The sequence below is a fragment of the Styela clava genome, chromosome 8 (assembly GCF_964204865.1).
Source record: "Styela clava chromosome 8, kaStyClav1.hap1.2, whole genome shotgun sequence".
In the NCBI taxonomy this organism is placed as follows: Eukaryota; Metazoa; Chordata; class Ascidiacea; order Stolidobranchia; family Styelidae; genus Styela; species Styela clava.
In genome coordinates, this window is record NC_135257.1 from 11911787 (window position 1) to 11934736 (window position 22950).

A 22950-nucleotide genomic window follows, 5' to 3' on the forward strand; every position below is an offset into this window, starting at 1 on the left:
TTGCTTTCCTGCTGCTAGTCGAAGCTGTGATTGAAAACTTTGCACTGTCGATTTTGTTGTGAATTAGAAACGATGATGTGAAACCGGTATTTTACATATCTCATATCTCTCGCATTCTCATTTTTCTTCCATCTGCAATCTCTGAATAAATTATGTAGTCTTAATGAAGATAATTGTGAGGAGTATAGTTTTTCTTCTACATGCAATATGGTCCAACTTCGCTTCACTGGATGCAATAAACAGCTTTATTTATTTACTGGGTCTGATTTCGCTTGACTGAATTTAAAAATGCAATGAACATCTTGATTTATTTTCTGGAGTCGCTCCACAACATTTTCACTATCAGTTCTGGCCATGCTTCGTTTACTGAGATAATTTACCGTTAGGAGGAAGTGGTTTTTTCAATGAGTTGTTTGTTCTGCAGAAGACTTTCCTACAACTCTTGTAATTTCCTAGACTTACTTGCATATATTTTGGACTAGAAAATGGGGACATTTTACCTTGTATGAGAATAATAATGCATACGAGTAAGTACTCGCATTAAGCAGTTTTCCATGTTATTTTAGTATGTATACTTCAATAAAATTATGAATCGTGTCAATTTGTAGTGTTTGTGTACCACAGCAAAGTTAGTTCTTATCTGGATAGGCCTGCAATAAGGTCACCTAGTCAGTCCCAGAAAGGTAATGCGAATCAACAGACAACTCAATGCAGTATTTTGAACCATGAATGGAGGAAGACCATACTCGTCTACACCAAAACTACTTTCACCTGCGGCTCCTAGTTTTCGGAGCTCTGGCTTCCGTGAATCAAGTGGTCACAGCAGATTTTGTTAAAGGCAAACAGTGGGGATTCAATGGAAGGTAGAGCATAAAGCCAAATATTTCTCAATAATTACACATCAGTTCACAAATTGCAAGGCGCGAGCAGTAAATTAGGTGATTCAAATCTGTCTATAAACCAGGGCTGGGTCAATGCACGCTGGCTCAAAATCACACAAGTATATTCAAACTAATTCATTCAGCTTGTTCTTATTAAGAACTAAACTATTGCATCATAAGTGATTTTATGAGCTTTGGTTGCCTTCTTGATGCAAAAGGTTGCCGACCCGTGACCTACGGTACATCATACACAATCATATATATGTCAGTGAGAATATTTATTGAACAATAAAGTGTCGAAATATGAAAAATAAGTTATTTAAGTAAGTCCAAACGAGAGAAATGCATCATTATAGCAACTCGTTGCAACACCACGTCTACTGACTTCACTTCATAGTCTCTGATACCATTGAATTGCAGCCTGATCATTCACCATGAATCAACAAGTTCCTTCATACTGTTCAATTTTTTAACAGAATCTTGAATCTTCTGACCCCTGACAATTTAAACATTATTCCATTTAGTATAACCGTAGAAACCTATCATATTAATGTTAGGAATTTTTATATAGTAATACGAAGGGGGTATATCATCAAATAGTGATGTATGTGCATGGTGAGTATATATTTGGAATATAAGTGACAAGTGCTCTTTTCTTAGTCAATGCATGTCCACAATTTTGATATCAATTCATTTACCTGTATTTTACTGAATAACTGTTTATAAACATGTTAACAATTTTTTCACAAAAAGTTCCTCAGTTATGCCATTGTTGAACCGTATATATATTCACCATGTAACTTCAATGGAGGTGAGACAAGGTAGGACAAAGTATGTTTTTCACTATGAGAAGGGACCTCAAAAAAGGAGATATTGTGTCTTTGAAACGACCAAAGCAACTTGGTGAATGGTAAAAAAATAACTTCAAGAGAACAAAAGATCAACATACTCTTCCAACAAAATATCTTTGAATTTTTGTACTTGTACAGAACTTCCAACGGATGGAGTTCTTTGCCTTCTTGTGCTGTTTAATTTTTCATCCTCAAAGTGCTGTTTGTTTTGATAGTCGTGTTTGGTCTTCACTTGTTTGATCCTGTTTTCCAAGTGTTTCATTCTATCTGATATATTTCTTAATTCTTTTGACATTTCAATTTCAGCCTGTAAAAGTTTGTCATTTTCCAACTTTAATTTCCATTCACCATTACTAATAATACAAAATGATGTTAATATTAATTTGAAGTCTGATTTCTGAAAAATCCTTGGTCATATAGGATAAAATGGAATGGGCTTTCGTAATCATTATGGTACTAAACACATATTCAGTTGTAATTGTTAGACACATTTATGGGCCATACCTTCGACAAAACTGGAACTTTGGACTGAGTTTGTTTTAGAACCATAGCTAGTCTTTCTGACAAAATTTCTTGCTGATCAACACAATCTTCAAACTTTTCCGCAAGTTGTTCAGCAGTTTTCGTCAAATCCGACCTGAAATGTTGCAACATGGTAATTCTGAAGACTTGAATAGTAAAAACAATTAAGGGCTAGACGGTCTGCCCTGGTTACCTTCATATTTTGTTACTGTATATTGCATTATATTCAGCATTTAAAAAAATTTGTTATACCAAGCATTACACAGGTTTTAGCACAAAAAATACATGCGTACATTAACAAATGAAAAATGGGACATTTAAGCCTGATTGATAGAATACACTGTCAACAAATGTAGTAAAATTCTCTATATCAAAAATTTAAATAATTAAGAATTTCTTATACAATCTTAATAACATTCATTAAATTCTGTGAGCCATTTTGTTTACTATTAATTGTACGCATAATTTGCACAAATTCGGTATTACAATAGCAATAAATATAATATGACAAGAAAGGTTTTCGCTACTTTGCAATACAGAATAATTCCCAACTGAAATGATTAGACGAAGGGAATATAATAGAGTCAGTTGTGCAAAATTCTGTGTTCTAAAGTCGCATAAAATTTTGGTCTATCACCTTCATCTATTCATTTCTGTAACAAATTTATTCAGTATTGCAAAGTATCAAAACTATTTTCTGTATACCTTTTTTGTTTGAGCTTATCCAGATCATCCAATTGTTGTTGCTTCTGCTGTGCTAGTAACCGTGCTCGTTTCATGATAGCATCTTGAGCAATTTTTTGTTTCAAAATATATTCTTTCCTCAGTATTTGAGTTACTCTACCTATGAGACGACTAGCTTCAGAGTCCATTACGGTATCCCTTGAAGATGCCTCATACCTGTCAAAATAACGATTTTCTGGTATAATATGTTAATTTGGCGCAGTAAGATAATAATTTACACAATAAAAAATGCAATGACCATACACCAGCTTACCTCAAAATGGGTTGAGAAGAATCTCTTTGAAGTATAGACCTGAAAACATGATAAATATATAAGTCTGATTCACAATTAATACGGTAACTATACAAATGTCAGTTATCCCGCATAAAGTAAGATTAAAATCAACAAACCTTATATGATCTTGGAAATCCATCAGATTCATCGTTGAAGTCTGTATGGATGAATCATTGTCTGAAGTAAGTGGAACTATAGTGTCGTCATCATATGAAGGCAGTGGAGGTGGTGTTGGCTTGAAAATAGTTCTGAACACAACTTGAATTAAGTAAAAAAACATATGCAGAACATTGGAATTTATCAACAAAAACCTTAAATCTAACGCCAACAGCAAGAATCCACTCAGCAAATTAGAATAGGAATAAAGACAATATACTATACGTACAATAAAGGAACAGCCATACAATGATTATCAGCAGTTAGGCAAAGTAGAGAAGGCCCAAATAGTGGATTTGTTGCAAATGTGAAACCTTTCAATAAACAAGGAGCACTTGATGGAGTTGGTTTAGTACAGACTATATGTTCGACAATGCATGGTTGATCCTGAAAAAAAAAACGAGAATATCATATAGTAATAATAGCAATTAGCAAGAGCAGCAAAAAATCTAAAATTAAACTCAACGCTTGTTTTTTACATTAAGTTGAGCAAAGCAAACTTAACAATTATTCTCAGTGATCAGAGACTATAGCTTGAAATCATGAAAAAAAGACTCACTTGAGCTATTTCATTCAAGTTATCTTTATCCTCGTCAGCAGCTTCAAAAAACTCTGTTAATTTATCAATCCATGGCAAAACAACAGCATGAACACCCACTCTAGTGCAGCAATGGTAACGACAATATAACAATGGATCTGTAAAATGGAGAAACATGAATTTGGTTCAGAGATTCGAAGTCTGGGAATGTTTACCGTTGACGCCGAATCAGTTTCCCTTGCCGATATTCCAAAGAAACCAGAATTTCAAATTGAGTTTGAAAATACGACTCTGGCTCAGTTCACAGCTCCGTTTTGTGCTAATATATATTAAATTAAAATCTAAGACAGTACTTTTGCTTAAAAAAATGTGTAGTCTCAATAATCAACCGATATAAAATATGAAGCTACATGGTATCACTAAGGCACCCTCAGGAATCAGTTCGAGTGGCATCTCTCCTGTATGAGGGGAGTAGTATACCCGCTCTCAAAAAACAAACGGGGGTCAAACACCAGCCTGATTTTACCCAGAAATGAGTTAAGACTTCAATAATGTTTTTAATGCCTAGTATGGCGTGTCAACCGTTGAGCCAAAGGCATATAAAGTCACAACAGTTAAAGAGTTTGGCCACTAGAAGTAAGATCGAAGTCTGTGGTTCGTCGAGTAGGCCTTTGTACCAAATATCTTCATTTTTTACCTTTATACTGAAAGTCTATTCAACATAGATTGAGAAGGCAATCCATCAAGAAGCAGATACAAGTGATTACACCATTTATATTTATTTCAATATCAAACAACAAATATGCAAAATAAGAAAATTTGGAATCCTAGAAATACAATAATGCAGAGATACACAAGAATAGTGTAAAAAATAACATTAATGATGAATAGCACCAAATTAAAACTGAGAGATGACGACCTTCAAAGCACCCTTCCCTCTTTTTAAAAATTTTCTTTGATCGAGATGCCGGTGATGCCATGTACAAAGTAGCATTGTATTGTTTCTCAATCCTGTCACTGCATTGCAGGCTCCTACCAAATCACTACAAAATGACAACAAAGATAGTTATTGACAGACCTTAAAAATCAACTAGAAAAAAAAATATAAACTACTGTTTCCATTAACAAGGAAGAATAATTTTCTTGTGATATGAGCAGCGTTTGATAATAGGAAAATATTATCGACTTTGAAATTTTCACTTTGAATATCTCTTCCTGATAGTGTGTTTTAATTGATAAAGCTCTCATAAATATACAAATCAAGTCATCTGAAAGCAATAACTAACAATAAAAAATAGGACCTGTATACAACTCTGAAAGACCTCTCTCCATGCCTAACAACACTTTCTATATCTCCATATTTCTGTAGCTCCCTAAGAAACTCATAAAAAGTGTATCTTGATGCAACATTTAAAAAGATCTGAAGACAAGCATTGCAAGATTTCAAGTTTAAACAAACAAACAACCAGCAATACTAACATTACTAAGTTACCAATAGGACCAATACCAATTAATGCAAGAAATTCTTGCAATATCTCAGGGAAAATACTGAATATTTCTGAAGCCAAAACATACCAAAATTGCATTTAAATTTTTTATATTTCAATTTCTCTTCTCTTGGATTCTATCTTCAAGTTTAAATGACCGTGATTCAAAATCAAGTTGAATATAAAAAATGACAAAAACCTCTACTGTAGATAATGGTGCCTGAACTGCAGAATTTGATTCCAAAGACGATTTCACTGCCTTTTCCAACCTGTCCTCTGTATGAACAAACAATTCAAAAAACTAAATAATTGAGGCAAACTAATAAATGGCAAGAAGACAAACTAAAAAGACAACAAAGTCTACCATCAACCAACCTTTTTTATGAAGATAAAGCTGACTGGGTTTTGGACTAAAATATGTTATGCATGGAGGTTCATGATGTTCAACATGTTCTTTATAACAAGGCATATCCCTGAGCTGCATCAATTCTGAGCTCTGTTAAAATTGCATTGAGTTTATTTTTCCATTCAGTTAAGATCTTGGCTCAATTACTCCCACAGAGGAAAATTATTGAATCCTGCCAACTTCTTTAAAATAGAATATATTCCTTGCGACTGAATATCCACTCATGAATTTGGCTGCAATTTCAAGAATAAATCTGATTTCTGCCAATGAGACATGATGCAAACTAAGTTCACATGATGATTAAATGTAACATAGTTCGCTTAGTTACCTTTATTCTCCTGTTGTGCATTTCCTCGTATAGTTGTCTTGAAACAGGATTTGGTAAATGCGAAATCATCCGGCACACTTTGTTAAATTCATATATCATTGAAGAAGGTCTTTTCTCTTTTGCTGACATCTTCAAATGTGCTGCAATATTCTTTGAATAGGTATTATCTACATAACTCTGTATGACATTCCGGGTCGTCGGTACCTCAGTTTTAAATTTGGGATCATCAATAAAAGAATTTTGAGGTGGATGGACTGGAGTGCTTCTTACTGGGTTCCGAAAGTTAACTTTTCTGGTAGAAACTGGCTTCAGGTGCATTCCATGAGAAAGGTCAAGACATAGATTTTTGATGCTGTTTTCTGATACTAATTGTCCTTTCCTGAAACATGAAGCAGCATGATTTACTTCATTATCTTCTGAAATGTCCAATTTAGGCTTCAAGTCTCCTAAAATATCCTGAATTTTTCTGTGATCCTTTTTTGCTTTCTGTGATATAGATGGCTTACTGTCTGCAGTCGGCATCATGCTACAATTTGATCCATACGGAGCAACAACTCGCAAAGCATTATTTATTGTGCCTGGCATTTTCAGAAGCAACCTAATACAACTTGCATCCGCAACAAACAATGTTCCACAATACAAAGGGCATATTTTCAAATTGTTTATTCCCTGACCAGAATGTTGCATTATGATCAAACAATGGATAACTATACAACGTCAGAATAAAATCAATTGTAATATCACAGAGGCCAGACAATAGGTATTTTCTTGATGTTTGTAGTTATTTTGATTTTTGCGTAACATTGAGCCTATAATTTTCAGTCATAAAATACCAAATACAGGCCAAAATGCTACAACTGACTATGATCCAATGCCGAGCAAATTTTTCAATTGCAACACCAGCATGTACAACTGCTTTAATCTTCCAAATTATTATAACTAAGTGGGATATGGCGGCTAGGACGGCTAGGCCTTAGGACAAACCCAATTTAAATCACCAACTACTCGTGTATCTATAATTTGGATTACTCTGCAGTAAGGTTGAACCAAAGACAAACCAAGTCAGTTTTGTGTCATGTTTACTAACCACTCTATATATATAATATACCCAGCTAAAACAATAATATTCAACACGATTCTTCAGATACATACGCCAAAAGCATTTAATCTGACAGGTAGTAAAGTAAAGTTAGGTGGTAAACACGAAAAACTATGTAAGAATACTACAAACTGTTGGTGAGCCATTTCATTTGAACACAAACTTTTTTGAAAGAGAAAATTTGTCACTAACCGGAATGTAAGGTAACTGTATGATTTTCTGATTCAAAATCTCCTCCATCTTCTTCACCCTTTGGTCCCAGATCGATTTCTACAGTTTCATAAACAAACAATGTTGGAGCAGGAAATTCAGCAGATAGTCCTTTGGATTGAACAGAAAGAACTGAGGCAGGCCATGAAGCAGTTGACTAAAATTGTAAGATATTTAATTTTAACATATAAGATAACAAGCTAGCAAATGGTGAAACAGAACATAGGTTGAAGTTCCAGGGATGGCCAATACCGAATAGTTCACTATTTCGAATACATTCGAAATTATTTTTTTCGAATATGAAATTTCGAATACTTCGAAAATAAAATCCACTAATTGAAGCTTATTTAATGTATGTAGGAATTTCCATACAATAAGCAATGGAATAACTGCTATCTACAAGTTACAACCTAGCTATATTACCAGGCATTTCATATTTGCAGATTATTGCATGATATATATTTGATATACCATGAGTCATGTTAACAGAATTAAATTAATACGACAATAGTGGTATCGATGATGAATTTGAATATTTGCGCAACACAAAATCATCCTAGTAAAACGCCCATACTTTTAAATACCAACCAGGCAAGGGATAAAGTATGAGGTATTTTTCCGACTTGTGACAATTTTTTCGTGAGTACAAAAATACGAATCAAAAATTAATTATATTCGGGAATTTTACCACACATTTTAAGTCCGCCGTTGTATGTACCGTTGTATGTTTGAGTAATAATACTTTTATTATTTTATAAATATGAAAATAGGAATCAAAAACTATTTATAATCGGGTAGTTTACCACATATTGTAAGTCCACAGATCGCTGTTGTATTTTGTAAATACGAAAATCAAAAATTAATATTAATCGCGAGTTTGCCACTAGGGATGCCACTTTCGGATTTACGAATCGGATCGATTCGAATCGCATCTTTTCCGAATCGATTCGAATCAGATTTACGCGATTCGGAAAAAGAGAGCGATTTAGCGAAAAAAAAACATTGAACGTTTGTTAAATCGTCGTTTTCGGCGGCTTTAAATCTGCCAGAGTGTGTTTATGCGGCACTCCAAATAACGCCAAATTACGGGACCGAAAAAAAAACATTGAACGTGTGTTAATCGTTGTTTTCGGCGGTGTTAAAACTACCGAATGCGTTTATGCAGCACTCCAAATAACACCAAATTACGGGACCGAAAGAAAAACATTGAATATTTGTTAATCGTTGTTTTCGGTGGCGTTTAAACTGCCGAATGCGTTTATGCGGCACTCCAAATAGCAACAAATTACGGGACGTAAATAAATGAAAATGAATTTTTCGTGATTGACTTTTTTACTTGTCTGCCGTCATTTGTTTCAAGTTCGACACAACACACTCTTTTACGCATCACTCGAGATGATGTGTGGCGTAATTACCAGCAAACTGCGAGTTCAGTTTTCCACTAAATAGCCGAAGTTTCCATTATGCGCGAATTCAAATGGATCGTATACCTGAAAATTCGTGTCAATTTTGATGAAAATTTTCAACAGCACACCTACGCTGCCACTAAGTTATTGTACGCCCTGGCATGATTGGATAAAGAATCGGCTACCGACGTCTGGATAATGTTTAATTTTGATTGAAATTTAATTTAAACTTTGTTCTGAGAGCAATATTTCGCGTACATTTGAAGAGAACTATTGCTGAATGAGTTCATCGGCCGGCAATGTTAATTTACAATCATGTATCTCATCCTAAAATATATTTTTATTTTGTTTGCGTTTGTCAGGCTTCCACTCGAGTGGCGGTAAACGAAATCAGGGGGACATAATGTAATAGTACATACACGTCTTTTTTCAGCTGTTACCAAAAAAAGTAGTATTTACTTTTAATTTTGTTAGCGCGATACAAGCGGATAAAACATTTCGGATTATTTCGAGCAAATGTCATAACGGACAGGTGGGAGTAAATAATACTTGAGGAATGGCAACTTGTGCACTGTTTTACATCAACACGTGGCAGATTTCATACCAGACCGAGCATACGGTGCGAATGTCGTCTTACTTTAGCCCCAGCGACCATGTTTGATCGAGATAAAGCGTCAACCAATTATCGCTCGTCAGCGCGGCGTCCATTATGCACATTTGGACTTTCTGAATTACGAAATTAAACGTAGTCCACATTAATAATGAAGCCCGAGTTAGCCAATAACGCTTGTTTGCCACAAATAATACTGTCTCTAATATTTATGGAAATTTTTGTTCGCAATCGTAGTCGGATGAACGATTGTTTTTATCGAAATTAATTTAATTTAATCGTGGTTAATTTTATCGTCTTCAATCATATTCTTGTAAGCATTTCCCATTTATAGTAATTCAGATGCAATTAGAATGTTTTTGTCGTATTACTCTATGCTGCTAGCATAAATATAAAATATTGTACTAAGATTTTGAAGATAAAGAATCGGTAATAAGGCCGTCCCTAATTCAATATAACAAGAAGGGAAATACCACGGTCACATATACTGGTGTGGGACAAGGGAAAGCAGTGCTGTTACTGTGTTTACGACATAACAGTACAACTGTTCCCTGCTTATTTTCTCATATGAATTCCATCAAATTGCCTCAGCCCTGATACAAGTATAACACAATAACTCAGTAATGTAAGACTCACAGATAAGTTGCAACAGCAAGTTTTTCATCAATGCATTTATTAGTGATATCTATGACCTACATTTTTTTTATCATGATGAAAATAAGTGTGGCTTATTCACTGAAAAACCCTCATCACCCTTGCTATATAGCCTATTCCATTTTTTTGTGAGTTTGGCCAAACATACGCATGTAATAAAAAAAAAAAAGCTTAATGGAATCAGATTCGGAAAGATTCGATTCGAAAAGTTTTGATTCGAGATTCGATTCGAAAAAAAATGTATCCAGAAGTGGCAACCCTATTTGCCACACAATATATGTCCACAGATTGTCGGGATATTGTGCCGAATATAATTAGTTTTGATTCCTATTTTTGTACTCACGAAAAATTTTAACAAGTTTATATTTTATCCCGCTCTTGGGAACTAATTTGGATAATGGTTGCCATTGGTTTGTATTTAAAAGTATGGACTTTTTACTAGGATGATTTTGTGCTGCGTAAAATATTCGAATCCATGACCGATACCACTACTTAAAATGCCTTACCGTGTTAATTTAATTCTATTATCATAACTTCAAATGTTGGTAAATCGGGCAGTTTACCACACATTTGAAGGCCACAGATCGCCGTTGCATTTTAGAATTATTAGTTTTATTATTTTGTAAACACGAATCCGAAATTAATTATAATTGGGCAGTTTACCACGTATTTCATGTCCACAAATACCCGTTGTATTTGGCATTAATACTTTCATTATTTTATCAATATGAAAATAGGAATCAATATTCAATAATATCGGTCAGTTTACTACACATTTTATGTCCACAGATTGTCGATACAACCATGAGTTACGTTGAACAGAATTAAATTAATACGGCATGACATTTTAAATGCTGGTACCAGTCATGGATTGGATTATTTTGCGCAACAAAAAATCATCCTGGTAAAGGATCAATACTTTTAACTATCGTTATCAGAATTATTTGCCAGAAATTATTTTCTAATAAATCGACTTTTCCAACTTGTGACAATTTATTGGATATCGTAACAATGACGGCTATAAATACCGTATTTCCCCGGCTAATAAGTCTTTATGGCAAATAGGACGATGTCTATTTTTAGCACTCAAAAAAGGAGTTTTTCCATATAGGCCTCCAATAAGACGGGTAGAAAAATTCGCTAATAATTTTATATGTTCAGAACCAGATCATGTTAGTTTGGTAGAACCATACCCACAGAATTAACTATTTTTAACAATTGAGCAGTAAATTTAAGTTGCAAAGCGGCAATCATTTTGGACAACCTATTAACCCGAATGTTGAAATAATTTTGGAATGTGATGATAAGTACTATACTGTACGTCCACGGGTTATTTCACAGCTGTGTTTTCCTGTCCCTGTCGTGTTTTGCTGAATCAGCAAAACGAAAGGGTCACAAATCACTTTTATCTCGGTGGCCGTGTTTCTCTTTAAAGTAACGATAACCGGCCTGCGATTAAATATCATGATTGGCAGACCCTAAGACCCAAATATAAGGTTACACAAATCATGCTTGAGAAGACTCATGCAAATAAAAATTAGGCCACATAGAAATAAAATAAAGATACTTTCTCAATTTTTCGACGTAATGGAAATGAATTTGTAAATTAAAAGCCTCGTACACGAATGTCGGCAATGTCCACCCTCGCAAAAGTGCAAATGTGTCGCAACACTATGCGCCCTACGGTCGCAAAGAATATAAACAATCAAAGTGCCGATTCTATTTCATCGTCATTACGTGAGACAGCGTAAAAAGTCGTTTAAAGATTCCCGTAAATAGGGTTGCCACTTCTGGATACATTTTTTTTCGAATCGAATCTCGAATCAAAACTTTTCGAATCGAATCTTTCCGAATCTGATTCCATTAAGCTTTTTTTTTTTATTACATGCGTATGTTTGGCCAAACTCACAAAAAAGCTCAAATCTAGAAGAAAAAAATTTGAAAATGGAATAGGCTATATAGCAAGGGTGATGAGGGTTTTTCAGTGAATAAGCCACACTTATTTTCATCATGATAAAAAAGATGTAGGTCATAGATATCACTAATAAATGCATTGATGAAAAACTTGCTGTTGCAACTTATCTGCGAGTCTTACAATACTGAGTTATTGTGTTATACTTGTATCAGGGCTGAGGCAATTTGATGGAATTTATATGAGAAAATAAGCAGGGAACAGTTGTACTGTTATGTCGTAAACACAGTAACAGCACTGCTTTCCCTTGTCCCACACCAGTATATGTGACCGTGGTATTTCCCTTCTTGTTATATTGAATTAGGGACGGCCTTATTACCGATTCTTTATCTTCAAAATCTTAGTACAATATTTTATATTTATGCTAGCAGCATAGAGTAATACGACAAAAACATTCTAATTGCATCTGAATTACTATAAATGGGAAATGCTTACAAGAATATGATTGAAGACGATAAAATTAACCACGATTAAATTAAATTAATTTCGATAAAAACAATCGTTCATCCGACTACGATTGCGAACAAAAATTTCCATAAATATTAGAGACAGTATTATTTGTGGCAAACAGCGTTATTGGCTAACTCGGGCTTCATTATTAATGTGGACTACGTTTAATTTCGTAATTCAGAAAGTCCAAATGTGCATAATGGACGCCGCGCTGACGAGCGATAATTGGTTGACGCTTTATCTCGATCAAACATGGTCGCTGGGGCTAAAGTAAGACGACATTCGCACCGTATGCTCGGTCTGGTATGAAATCTGCCACGTGTTGATGTAAAACAGTGCACAAGTTGCCATTCCTCAAGTATTATTTACTCCCACCTGTCCGTTATGACATTTGCTCGAAATAATCCGAAATGTTTTATCCGCTTGTATCGCGCTAACAAAATTAAAAGTAAATACTATTTTTTTTTGGTAACAGCTGAAAAAAGACGTGTATGTACTATTACATTATGTCCCCCTGATTTCGTTTACCGCCACTCGAGTGGAAGCCTGACAAACGCAAACAAAATAAAAATATATTTTAGGATGAGATACATGATTGTAAATTAACATTGCCGGCCGATGAACTCATTCAGCAATAGTTCTCTTCAAATGTACGCGAAATATTGCTCTCAGAACAAAGTTTAAATTAAATTTCAATCAAAATTAAACATTATCTAGACGTCGGTAGCCGATTCTTTATCCAATCATGCCAGGGCGTACAATAACTTAGTGGCAGCGCAGGTGTGCTGTTGAAAATTTTCATCAAAATTGTCACGAATTTTCAGGTATACGATCCATTTGAATTCGCGCATAATGGGAACTTCGGCTATTTAGTGGAAAACTGAACTCGCAGTTTGCTGGTAATTACGCCACACATCATCTCGAGTGATGCGTAAAAGAGTGTGTTGTGTCGAACTTGAAACAAATGACGGCAGACAAGTAAAAAAGTCAATCACGAAAAATTCATTTTCATTTATTTACGTCCCGTAATTTGTTGCTATTTGGAGTGCCGCATAAACGCATTCGGCAGTTTAAACGCCACCGAAAACAACGATTAACAAATATTCAGTGTTTTTCTTTCGGTCCGGTAATTTGGTGGTATTTGGAGTGCTGCATAAACGCATTCGGTAGTTTTAACACCGCCGAAAACAACGATTAACACACGTTCAATGTTTTTTTTTCGGTCCCGTAATTTGGCGTTATTTGGAGCGCCGCATAAACACACTCTGGCAGATTTAAAGCCGCCGAAAACGACGATTTAACAAACGTTCAATGTTTTTTTTTCGCTAAATCGCTCTCTTTTTCCGAATCGCGTAAATCTGATTCGAATCGATTCGGAAAAGATGCGATTCGAATCGATCCGATTCGTAGATCCGAAAGTGGCATCCCTACCCGTAAAACGAAACACCACGTTTACGGCGAAAAGTGGCTACTATTCGGAATTATTCGAAAATCAGCCGAAAAGGTATTCGAATACTTTGATATTCGAATACATTCGAATATTCGATTCGTTTTGGACAACCCTGGGTTGAACGTGATGCTCCAAACATATTTATGAACATTCCCTGGAAATGACATATTCATTTTTCAAACATATGAAGAAACAGGCTACACTGGATGATGGACAAAGCAAAACTTTCTTGTAATTATGAGTCATGACTTATTAGGTACGATGTAAGGTATAAAGCAGACGTCTGTCAAACTGTAATTATGGACATGAAGTGATCATTTATGAAAACAGGGTAGAGTTTTCTATCCCTAAACTAATTAAACGGAGATACAAAACTAAATGCTATACAATATAATATTCTTGAGTTGAAACGCAGATGATAGGTGCTTGGAGGCAATGGGTGTCTGGTATCGATGGTAAAAATCAAACAACATGGAAACACAATTGTACCTGTGTGTCTGTAAAATCATCATCAGAATCGTAGTTTGTTGCAAGGGCGACACAATGATGAATTTTACCACTTGCCGTTGCAATAGCAATGACTGTGGGATTGTGATGAAGAACAAGTATCGAACAAGCATCAACACCATAATTGTCTTCTGCAGGGGGTTGCATAGTCAGAGGCCCATGCATTAACCCTTTTCTATACCTGTAATACAATAGTACAATGTAATGTTATTGTTAAATCATACAAATTGCCATGGTTGTGAGCATATTCAATTACCGGCATTTGCTCAGATCATCAATGTACATTTGTTAAAAACATCCATAGTCAGTTTTATCTGAATCACCCGAATTTATAATATTTGTTATAAAATTTCACAGCTAGTGTTAATAAATATGAGTCATTCGAATAAACTCATCTTGGAAAACATTTCAATCACAAGCACTGCATAAAATAAACAATTTTGTTAACATTTCACCAAAAGCTCCTTTATTTGAAATAAAAATCAAGTTTTCCCATGAGCTTTCTATCCTATAAAATTTATCCTTAAACTTATCGAATTTTTTCACACAAGATTGTTAACCAAACCTGTTGTCAGTCACAGATGTTAATAACAATAGCACATCTCCATCGCCTTGTAATAAATATATAGGATAAAGAAGAACAGTAGGTGGTTCATCTTTGTCAGCTCGTCTGGCTTGTAAAATTTTCTTTCTTTTCTCTTGCACTTCCACAGGAGGAGCAAATGAGAATGAAACCGCAGTCTCACCAATGGCAGAACTTATTGAGAATCTAGAGTCAAAAAAGAGCAATAAAAATATTCCATTGCAGTCTCAAAGAAGAGTCGTAAACTAATGTAGTTGTCACGATTTGTATCGAAAATGGCAGAATCAGTATTAGATCATCCACTAACAGAATGCTTCGATTAATGCAATCACAACTGATCGGGGATAAGCTGTAAATTATTAAGAACATTTCCAGATAGCACAACAACCTGACATCTTGGATACAATTCTTTAAATGGGGCTCCCAAAGTATGCGAACCAAGATGGCAGACATCGGAATGTAATATGTGTACTAGGTTAGGGTTAGGCCATAATTTTAGGTATAAATACTACGGGAGGCTCTTGGCTAGTCTTCGAACTGATAATAGGACTAAAATAAGGAAAATTGGGAAAAATCGCCTAACCCTAACCTGTTACCCATGTTACGTTCCGATGTCCGCCATCTTGGTTCGCACACTTCGGGAGCACTCTTTAAATTGATATAAATTAAGTCATGTTTTTAGGTAAATTCAAAAAATGGGAGTATTATAAATTTATAAATCTTCTTAGAAAGCAATAATTACAGAAAATGAGAATGAATTTAATATTTGTGCCAATAACTAATTGCTATAAATACAATAAAGTCAAAATAGGGAAAAAAGGATTCAAACTTACGCTGAAGAGACTAGAGAAAACCTAGAGGATCCGATGTTGCTGTGACCAAGTTTGTGAACTTGTGTGGGTGTTTGGTTATCTGCTGTGACATCATAAATGCGCACTGTATTATCCGATAATAGCACAACAAGATGAGAGTGATTTGGAGATCCGGGATGCCATGAGGCTTGCCGCAACTGCACCATTATACATGTGGTGAAGAACCTTTCAGCTACTGGGAAACATCTGCCGAAAGAGAAGATGAAAAAAGTACAGCTTGAAACTAGCAACGATCCAATACTGTTTCCAGTGTTTTTTGGTTAGATAATTCTGTTTACAGAAGAAATTAAGTTAATCGAAAGCCGAAGGACTGCACTGAAAGGATATATATTATTTGGTGTACTTAACAATATATACCAACTCAGACACACAAATCTATTTTGTCCATTTTTCAAGTAATAATGTCACCTTAAAAGAAGATGGACATGTGGTAGATATGAGATGTAAAACAAGAAAATAGTTTCAACCATAATTTTTTGAAGTTCAGAAGCAATTGAAGACCTATAAAAACCAGGGCAAATAAAGACTATCTCTGGTAAGAAAAATTTCAGAAGTGTTTTACTTGCAAAACTGGGTGTAATTCTCCTCATCTGGATTTTTCCATTTCTGCGGCAAACACAAGACTGATATTCCTCTTGAACCAATCAGAGCTACATAAGTCCCAGATTCATTAAATTGAATGCTTCGTACTTCAAACATCGGTGGAGGTGAGCACGAGAATTTCTGGAAAAATCAGATAAAAAAAAAACACTTACCTGCAAGAAGTAATATCTCAACAAAGGTTTTGTAATTTGTGAAAATTAATAAATTAGTGCTTCGTAAGGAGTGGTTATAATATCATTGTTCTAAAATTAAGTGTGGTAGTTCAGTAGTTATTCATGTCGACAGTTCAGATTAATGAGTGAATAACTCAGAAGAATCAGGACAAGGAGAAAGCGGCAGCTTGTGAAAAGTAAAACCAGAGTATAAATAAAGTTTGAACGATCTAATGTTGTAAGAACATTGCATTGTCTTCCAATGTATTTTCAACATTACTCTTTTGTTTAGTACCGTATTATATTCAAAATTGGGTTACATGTTTATAATGTTACACATTCCATAGCAATGTACGAGAAAACCTTCAAGCCAAGTACCATACCTTGTAAATTCAGTAACCCGCTTGTACCAATGTTATTTTTTTTGGACAGTTATAAAACTTTGGGCAAATGGTCAAAGAAAGCATATCAAGTAGGATTCAGTTGTTATGATCCATGATATTTTGAGACACCCCTTTGAGCAGAGCACATGGTATGATCGACAGTCTCATTAAATAAACATCACAGTCAGAAAGTATTATATTTACCTGAACACCTGGCTCTTCAATATCTAATGACATCCTCAAGTTGGTAACATAAAAGCAGCTCTCTTTATTACTCCATACATAGAGGAATCCATCTTGCACATGCATTAATTGGTCAGCTCTATGTGATATGTTTTCAACTTCAGCATTTTCTTCAACCAATGTTTTGAAAATCGGATGATTCTCGATCACCTCTTTGAAGTCAGCACTCATGATTTCATATAAGAATTAGGAATATTAATTTAGACTGAAGAAATATAAAATATATCTGACAGGACAGTCAATTTTCAAAATAACAATGTTCGACAGAATTGGATCAGGGTTGATAAAATAGCCTATATTGAGTATATAAGAAATCAGCAAATTAAGAATCATTATTTGGCATACAAAAATAAATAAATCTGAAGAAGTGTAGCAGAAGAAGTAAGAACTATGAACGACCAGGACCAAGTGATGAATTATGGCTAGAATTGAGCTTCTTAATGATGTATCATGTCCCAACATTTTTTAAAACAAATGATCTCTATATTTTGTCATACACGTTGAAGACAATAAAACATCACACCACTGAGATATGCAAAATTATCTGTTTTACTTGCAGTTATGCAATATAACACTTGATGACACCACAACAATTTTGACCGGACCCAGTACACTAGATTCTGAAATCTGTAGTCAATTCAGAACTATGACAATTATTTATGACATGTTCATCAAATGGTACAACGGTAGACAAGTTTAAAAACAGTCATGATAATCTAAAACAATTAAGATTTCAAATCTTTACATTTTATTTTGAATCATGCCTTGATATCAAAAAAAGAGATCGTGGAACCCCAAACCATAGTAAAATCACTCATTCTTAATCCTCAGTTCTTCAGGTATGAACCCAGCATCATTTTCAATGCATGTAACACAAAAGCGTTTTTTATGAAACAGGCTACATTTATCATCGACACAAACAGTTGCATTGCAAAGAGAACAGTGACCTCCCAATACTAACACTTCTCTTGTCTGAACAAAAGGATTGTCCATTATATAGACCTCTTCATGGAAAGTGAGCTTTCTCACACGAGAAGGTCTTTTTCCAAAATAACGGTATGGAGCTTCTAGTCCACAAATAGAGCAAACAAAGCTAGGTAAGACTTTGTCAGTTTCCTTCTTTTGTTTAACATCCAATGATTCTTGCATCACATTACTGGAATTACGACTTAATTGTTCTATTTCAACAGTAAACTACTATATATATATTAATCCTGCATGAAACAATAACGGTCCATTACTCACAATTTAAACTTGACAGAAAGTTGAATACTAACAGACATGATTTGGTGATCGACCAAACCGTTAATGGGGTCTAACAATATGCATATTCATTCAAGATCTTCTTTGAATCATTTTAAAACATGAAATTTAGAGAATGCACCAAATTTTACTGATGTTTTCATTAAATCCACATAAATTGAGATGGAAATGGTGCCAAATTCTTATGGAACACACTTTTTAATACATTAGTAATTTTTTCAAGTGATTATGATCAGATCATTCCAAGTCAATATGAAAACAATAACTTTTATTATTTGGTAATGGATTTTGAATAATTTATGGTCAGCAACATAATTCTCTTGACATTCATAAAAACTGTTAAGAGTTTATTCAGTTCAAAATGACAATAATTTTTTCAACCAATAATGCAATTCCAATTAGACAGAATGTATCATGCTATTTTATACCACAATGTTTATTCATTGCCAGCCATATCAACATCATCCTCAATAGTTAAATCCTCCAACATCTCCTGTAATGTAATCTTCGGCATGCTCTCATCATCTGTATCAGTTGGTACATGAGAGCGATCAACATAAACATCCACATTTTTCCTGAATTCTTTATCTTCCTCTAAATCTTCCATAAATCCAACAAAAGATTCATCATCCGAAGCGGTATTTGTAGCCAGTCTTCGGAGTTTCCAATTTCTGCGGCGTCTTCTCCTCTGTTTGTCACCAAATACTTTTTTAACAAGTATAACATCAGGTACATCTTGTTCCTTCATTTTATCCAATTCCACATTGCTCTGATTTGAATTTCTCAAATCGTATCCCAGAACCGTGTCACCAGGGTTTAATAAATGACCAAGATGTGTGACAGTATGAACATAATCCTCATTTATTCCTAATTCGCTTGCTTTCACAACCCAACAATCTGCCAAAAGATGTTTGTGGGATTTTGCACCCTCACCAGACTTTTGCTGTCTATTATGAATAGGTTCGATTTCCATTACTATATATTGTATGAGATTTTTAGAAGAACTACAGGAGTAAAAAGGGTTTCGCCAGTAAGCTGTTCCATTGACCTCGCATAACTGTAGTGTTTTGAAATCGATCAAATGAATACAATTTGTTACACGAATACAGAGAGCAAGTTGATCCATATTTCCAAGTTGTTGAGCAAGCTTTTTAGGTAAACAGACAATATCATCCTTACAGACTGGAGGGATTTCAACAGAAAAAGTAGTTTTATAGTTATAGGTACTTGTATGGACATCATGCGAAATTAACTGCTGTGCTGACTGGTAACGACAAGGCAACATGCTCATAAGAAAATCAGTAAATTTTCTGGCATCTTGTTTAGATGAATAGAAGAAATCAAGCCCATTTGGATTTTCAGATAGCTTCGTACATGTAGAGTGCATTTTATGTTTCAGAATAATTTGTTCCAAATAATAAAATGTCTTCTTATGCGTTGTCTTTTGTCTAGCTTGTACAACAGAATTCCAGAAATCTTTTGCTTCTATCCTATGGCAGTCATTGCACATATGATTATGAATAACAAATTCGACGACAAAAGTTTGCTGTAAGAATGTGCCACCATCAACTTCTTTTTGAATAGCAATTTTAACTTTAATTCGTTTAGAATGGGGTTCAGTCCAAACAAATGCAGCATCCACCAAACGTACTTTTGACAGCGTTGACTTGAGCCGTTTTAAACAAATTGCGAGTAGTTCTCGCGATTCAAGAGCTGCCTTTGTCCAAGCATTGGGAGGAGAATGATATCTTTCACAATTCCTGCACATTAGCAAATTTCCAGACTTTGGTATACCATCAGTAATATCAACACGAGAACGAAGGCAGTCGACACATGTATTACTTGGATTGGGTTGTATAGGAATGCCGCAATCACAACACAATATTGTGTCCATTGTTTGGGTTGAGGGCATTTCACTCATTGTTTCCATTTTCAGGTTCAAATTAAATTACTTATATTTGATCATGTGTGATTCCTAAAGAAAATGTGTTACTGGTAATTCAGATAATAGATATTGCCAGGAATGACTAAAAGTCTACGGAATATTTCAAAAATAATATTTTCAAATACATATATTATTTCCTACCTCTCACTATATATTTTCTAAATCATGCCCAACAATTTACATGTTTATAAACTTGAGATGTGCATACATATGTAAATATGTCAGACTTCGGTAAGATTAAGTTCATACATAATAACTTCAAGTCAATAAGAAGTTCAATTAAAAATTTAAATTTATTTACAAATATTAGTACATATCTCATCTACTCCCTAATTAGGTTTAGTCTGCTAAATTTTTTGGTTAATATTACACCAAAACCAGAAAACCATATGAGAATGTACAAAATAAAAGTTGCTTCAAAAACAAACACCACTAACAAACATCATCCATGTGAAATGAACACATAGTAAAATAGTGTTCAAAGGAATTATCTGTCATAGCCTAACTGCAGAACTGCATTAGCTGGGTTACAACAGGTCATTACTTTTTACAGTTTTATAGCACTGCGTTGGACCTAAAATTAAACAAACTTACAGACATACTGTTACTATACCATTATACCAAAAAACACATTAACATTATTATGCATATAATTAGAAAATGCATGCATTTTTTTTTCTTCAAATGGATCCACAATGTAGATTATTCAATAAGTAAATAATATATAAATTAAATATATGTTAAGACATCTTGTGTACTAAAAGTGAAGAAACATATATATCAGTAATATCAAGATAATTCCATCAGATGTAATATTCCATATAATCCAGGGAGTTCCAATAATTCATTCGTTGATTTCGTAATACAAATTACATCGTTTATTTTTAATTATTTAGCATAAAAAAACTTAATTTTAGAATCCGTCACAATTTATTACATATCATGGCAAGTTCTTTTATATAACAAAATTCCTTTCTCCCTTTTTCTATATTTCTTCTCATTATAAGTGAGTTCCTAATTTTCATACCGTAATAACATTATTTATGCTTAGGTTATGATTTTGAAATATCACAGCATTACACTCCAACCAAATTTTATATCTTGCTGTACAAAATAACAATATATTAGAGTTACGTTGTATAATGGATAAATTTGAATAACAGTGATCATTTAAGTCCAATAAAATGCAAGTTTTATAAATATTTTTCATCACACAGTTTCTCATTTTTAATGCCACAGAAAAGATATAATCATAGACATTCTGTTTAAAAACAATTCCAAAACAAATGAGACACAAATTCAGAATCTTATTTACATAACACACAAATATTATCCCCAGAAATATGTCTTATTCTTGGCTTAACTTTGATTGATAAAATGTCCCACATTAATTTATAATTGAAAATCTTTACATTATTGGCCAAAATTTTAGAATGTATATTTGAACAAGCCCCTATAAAATTACCATCTCTCAAAAAAACAATTCTATCTTCACCCTTCGAATTATTAACAATTTTATTACCGTATATAAATGTCTATGCTTTTCTTGAATTAAATCAGTTTCAGTGATGTTGTACCGTAAAAGCAGGTAACTTCCGATGGTTTGTAACTTCGGATGAAATTTTTAATCGTCTATATCTTGACTAAATTACTTCATCTTGTGCTTCTGGCAGTTCTATGGAGAGTCCTTATATATCTAAATCTGATATCGAATGGAATCGCTCAATAATATTTATTTTTTTACACAAAAAAACACATTTTAGCCAGAATGTTGATTATAGTTCCATAGTATTTCTGAGAGAAAAAACATGGGATACACTATTATTAATAGGCAATTTGAAATATATCTTAATAGAGCACATTTTTCAGCCACCCTAACAAACAAGCCATGTGTTATTTGTAAATTGGACCCCATGTTTCAGTCGGTCTGTACTGTACTACAGTATTGATATTCAAACAATTTTCTTATTTCCACTTTTTATGGATTGATTAATTTGATTTATTATCAAATCATGACATATAAAAACTTCATGCCGAGTCATTGTGAACGGCAATTTTGACGTGAATTTTTGTCTATTACCGGTACCGGTACCGTATTTTCTAATTCTACATAAGAGGGATAAGTTTGACATCGGGTGTGATTACCAAATTACTTATCTATGGTTATCGATATCCGTCACTACAATTTTTAACCAATCGTTAAAAATTAAACTCTCGTTTGTGGGTCAACTAAACATGACCGGCGAGTCCACGTTAATTAAACACGCCTCCCTGCCAGACTCTGTTTGCCACTGTCTAACTTTTCCTCGGTGATTGGACAATATTTTATGGGCGCGTCTCTTACGGAGAACCTGATTGGAT

At 34.1% G+C, this 22950-nt stretch overlaps 3 protein-coding genes across 3 annotated transcripts; all 3 read right to left on the bottom strand.

The window, feature by feature from the left end:
* Window positions 1-1142: 1142 nt before the first annotated feature.
* LOC120345451 (nucleoporin 88-like) lies at window positions 1143-18192 on the bottom strand. Its single transcript, XM_039414903.2, has 14 exons — window positions 17343-18192; window positions 16563-16723; window positions 15962-16186; window positions 15111-15314; window positions 14528-14726; window positions 7479-7653; window positions 3988-4124; window positions 3658-3815; window positions 3389-3520; window positions 3252-3290; window positions 2960-3154; window positions 2237-2369; window positions 1831-2039; window positions 1143-1377 (listed from the first exon to the last, which is right to left on the bottom strand). The coding sequence occupies exons 1-14, from the start codon at window positions 17550-17552 to the stop codon at window positions 1311-1313; spliced, it is 2244 nt and encodes a 747-aa protein (XP_039270837.2). The 5' UTR covers window positions 17553-18192; the 3' UTR covers window positions 1143-1310.
* LOC120345454 (uncharacterized) lies at window positions 4723-7432 on the bottom strand. Its single transcript, XM_078114899.1, has 5 exons — window positions 6188-7432; window positions 5829-5949; window positions 5653-5729; window positions 5268-5386; window positions 4723-5009 (listed from the first exon to the last, which is right to left on the bottom strand). The coding sequence occupies exons 1-5, from the start codon at window positions 6872-6874 to the stop codon at window positions 4865-4867; spliced, it is 1149 nt and encodes a 382-aa protein (XP_077971025.1). The 5' UTR covers window positions 6875-7432; the 3' UTR covers window positions 4723-4864.
* A 403-nt stretch (window positions 18193-18595) lies between the features above and the next one.
* On the bottom strand, window positions 18596-22826 carry LOC120345453 (60S ribosomal export protein NMD3-like). Its single transcript, XM_039414904.2, has one exon. The coding sequence runs from the start codon at window positions 20572-20574 to the stop codon at window positions 19081-19083; it is 1494 nt and encodes a 497-aa protein (XP_039270838.2). The 5' UTR covers window positions 20575-22826; the 3' UTR covers window positions 18596-19080.
* Window positions 22827-22950: the final 124 nt, after the last annotated feature.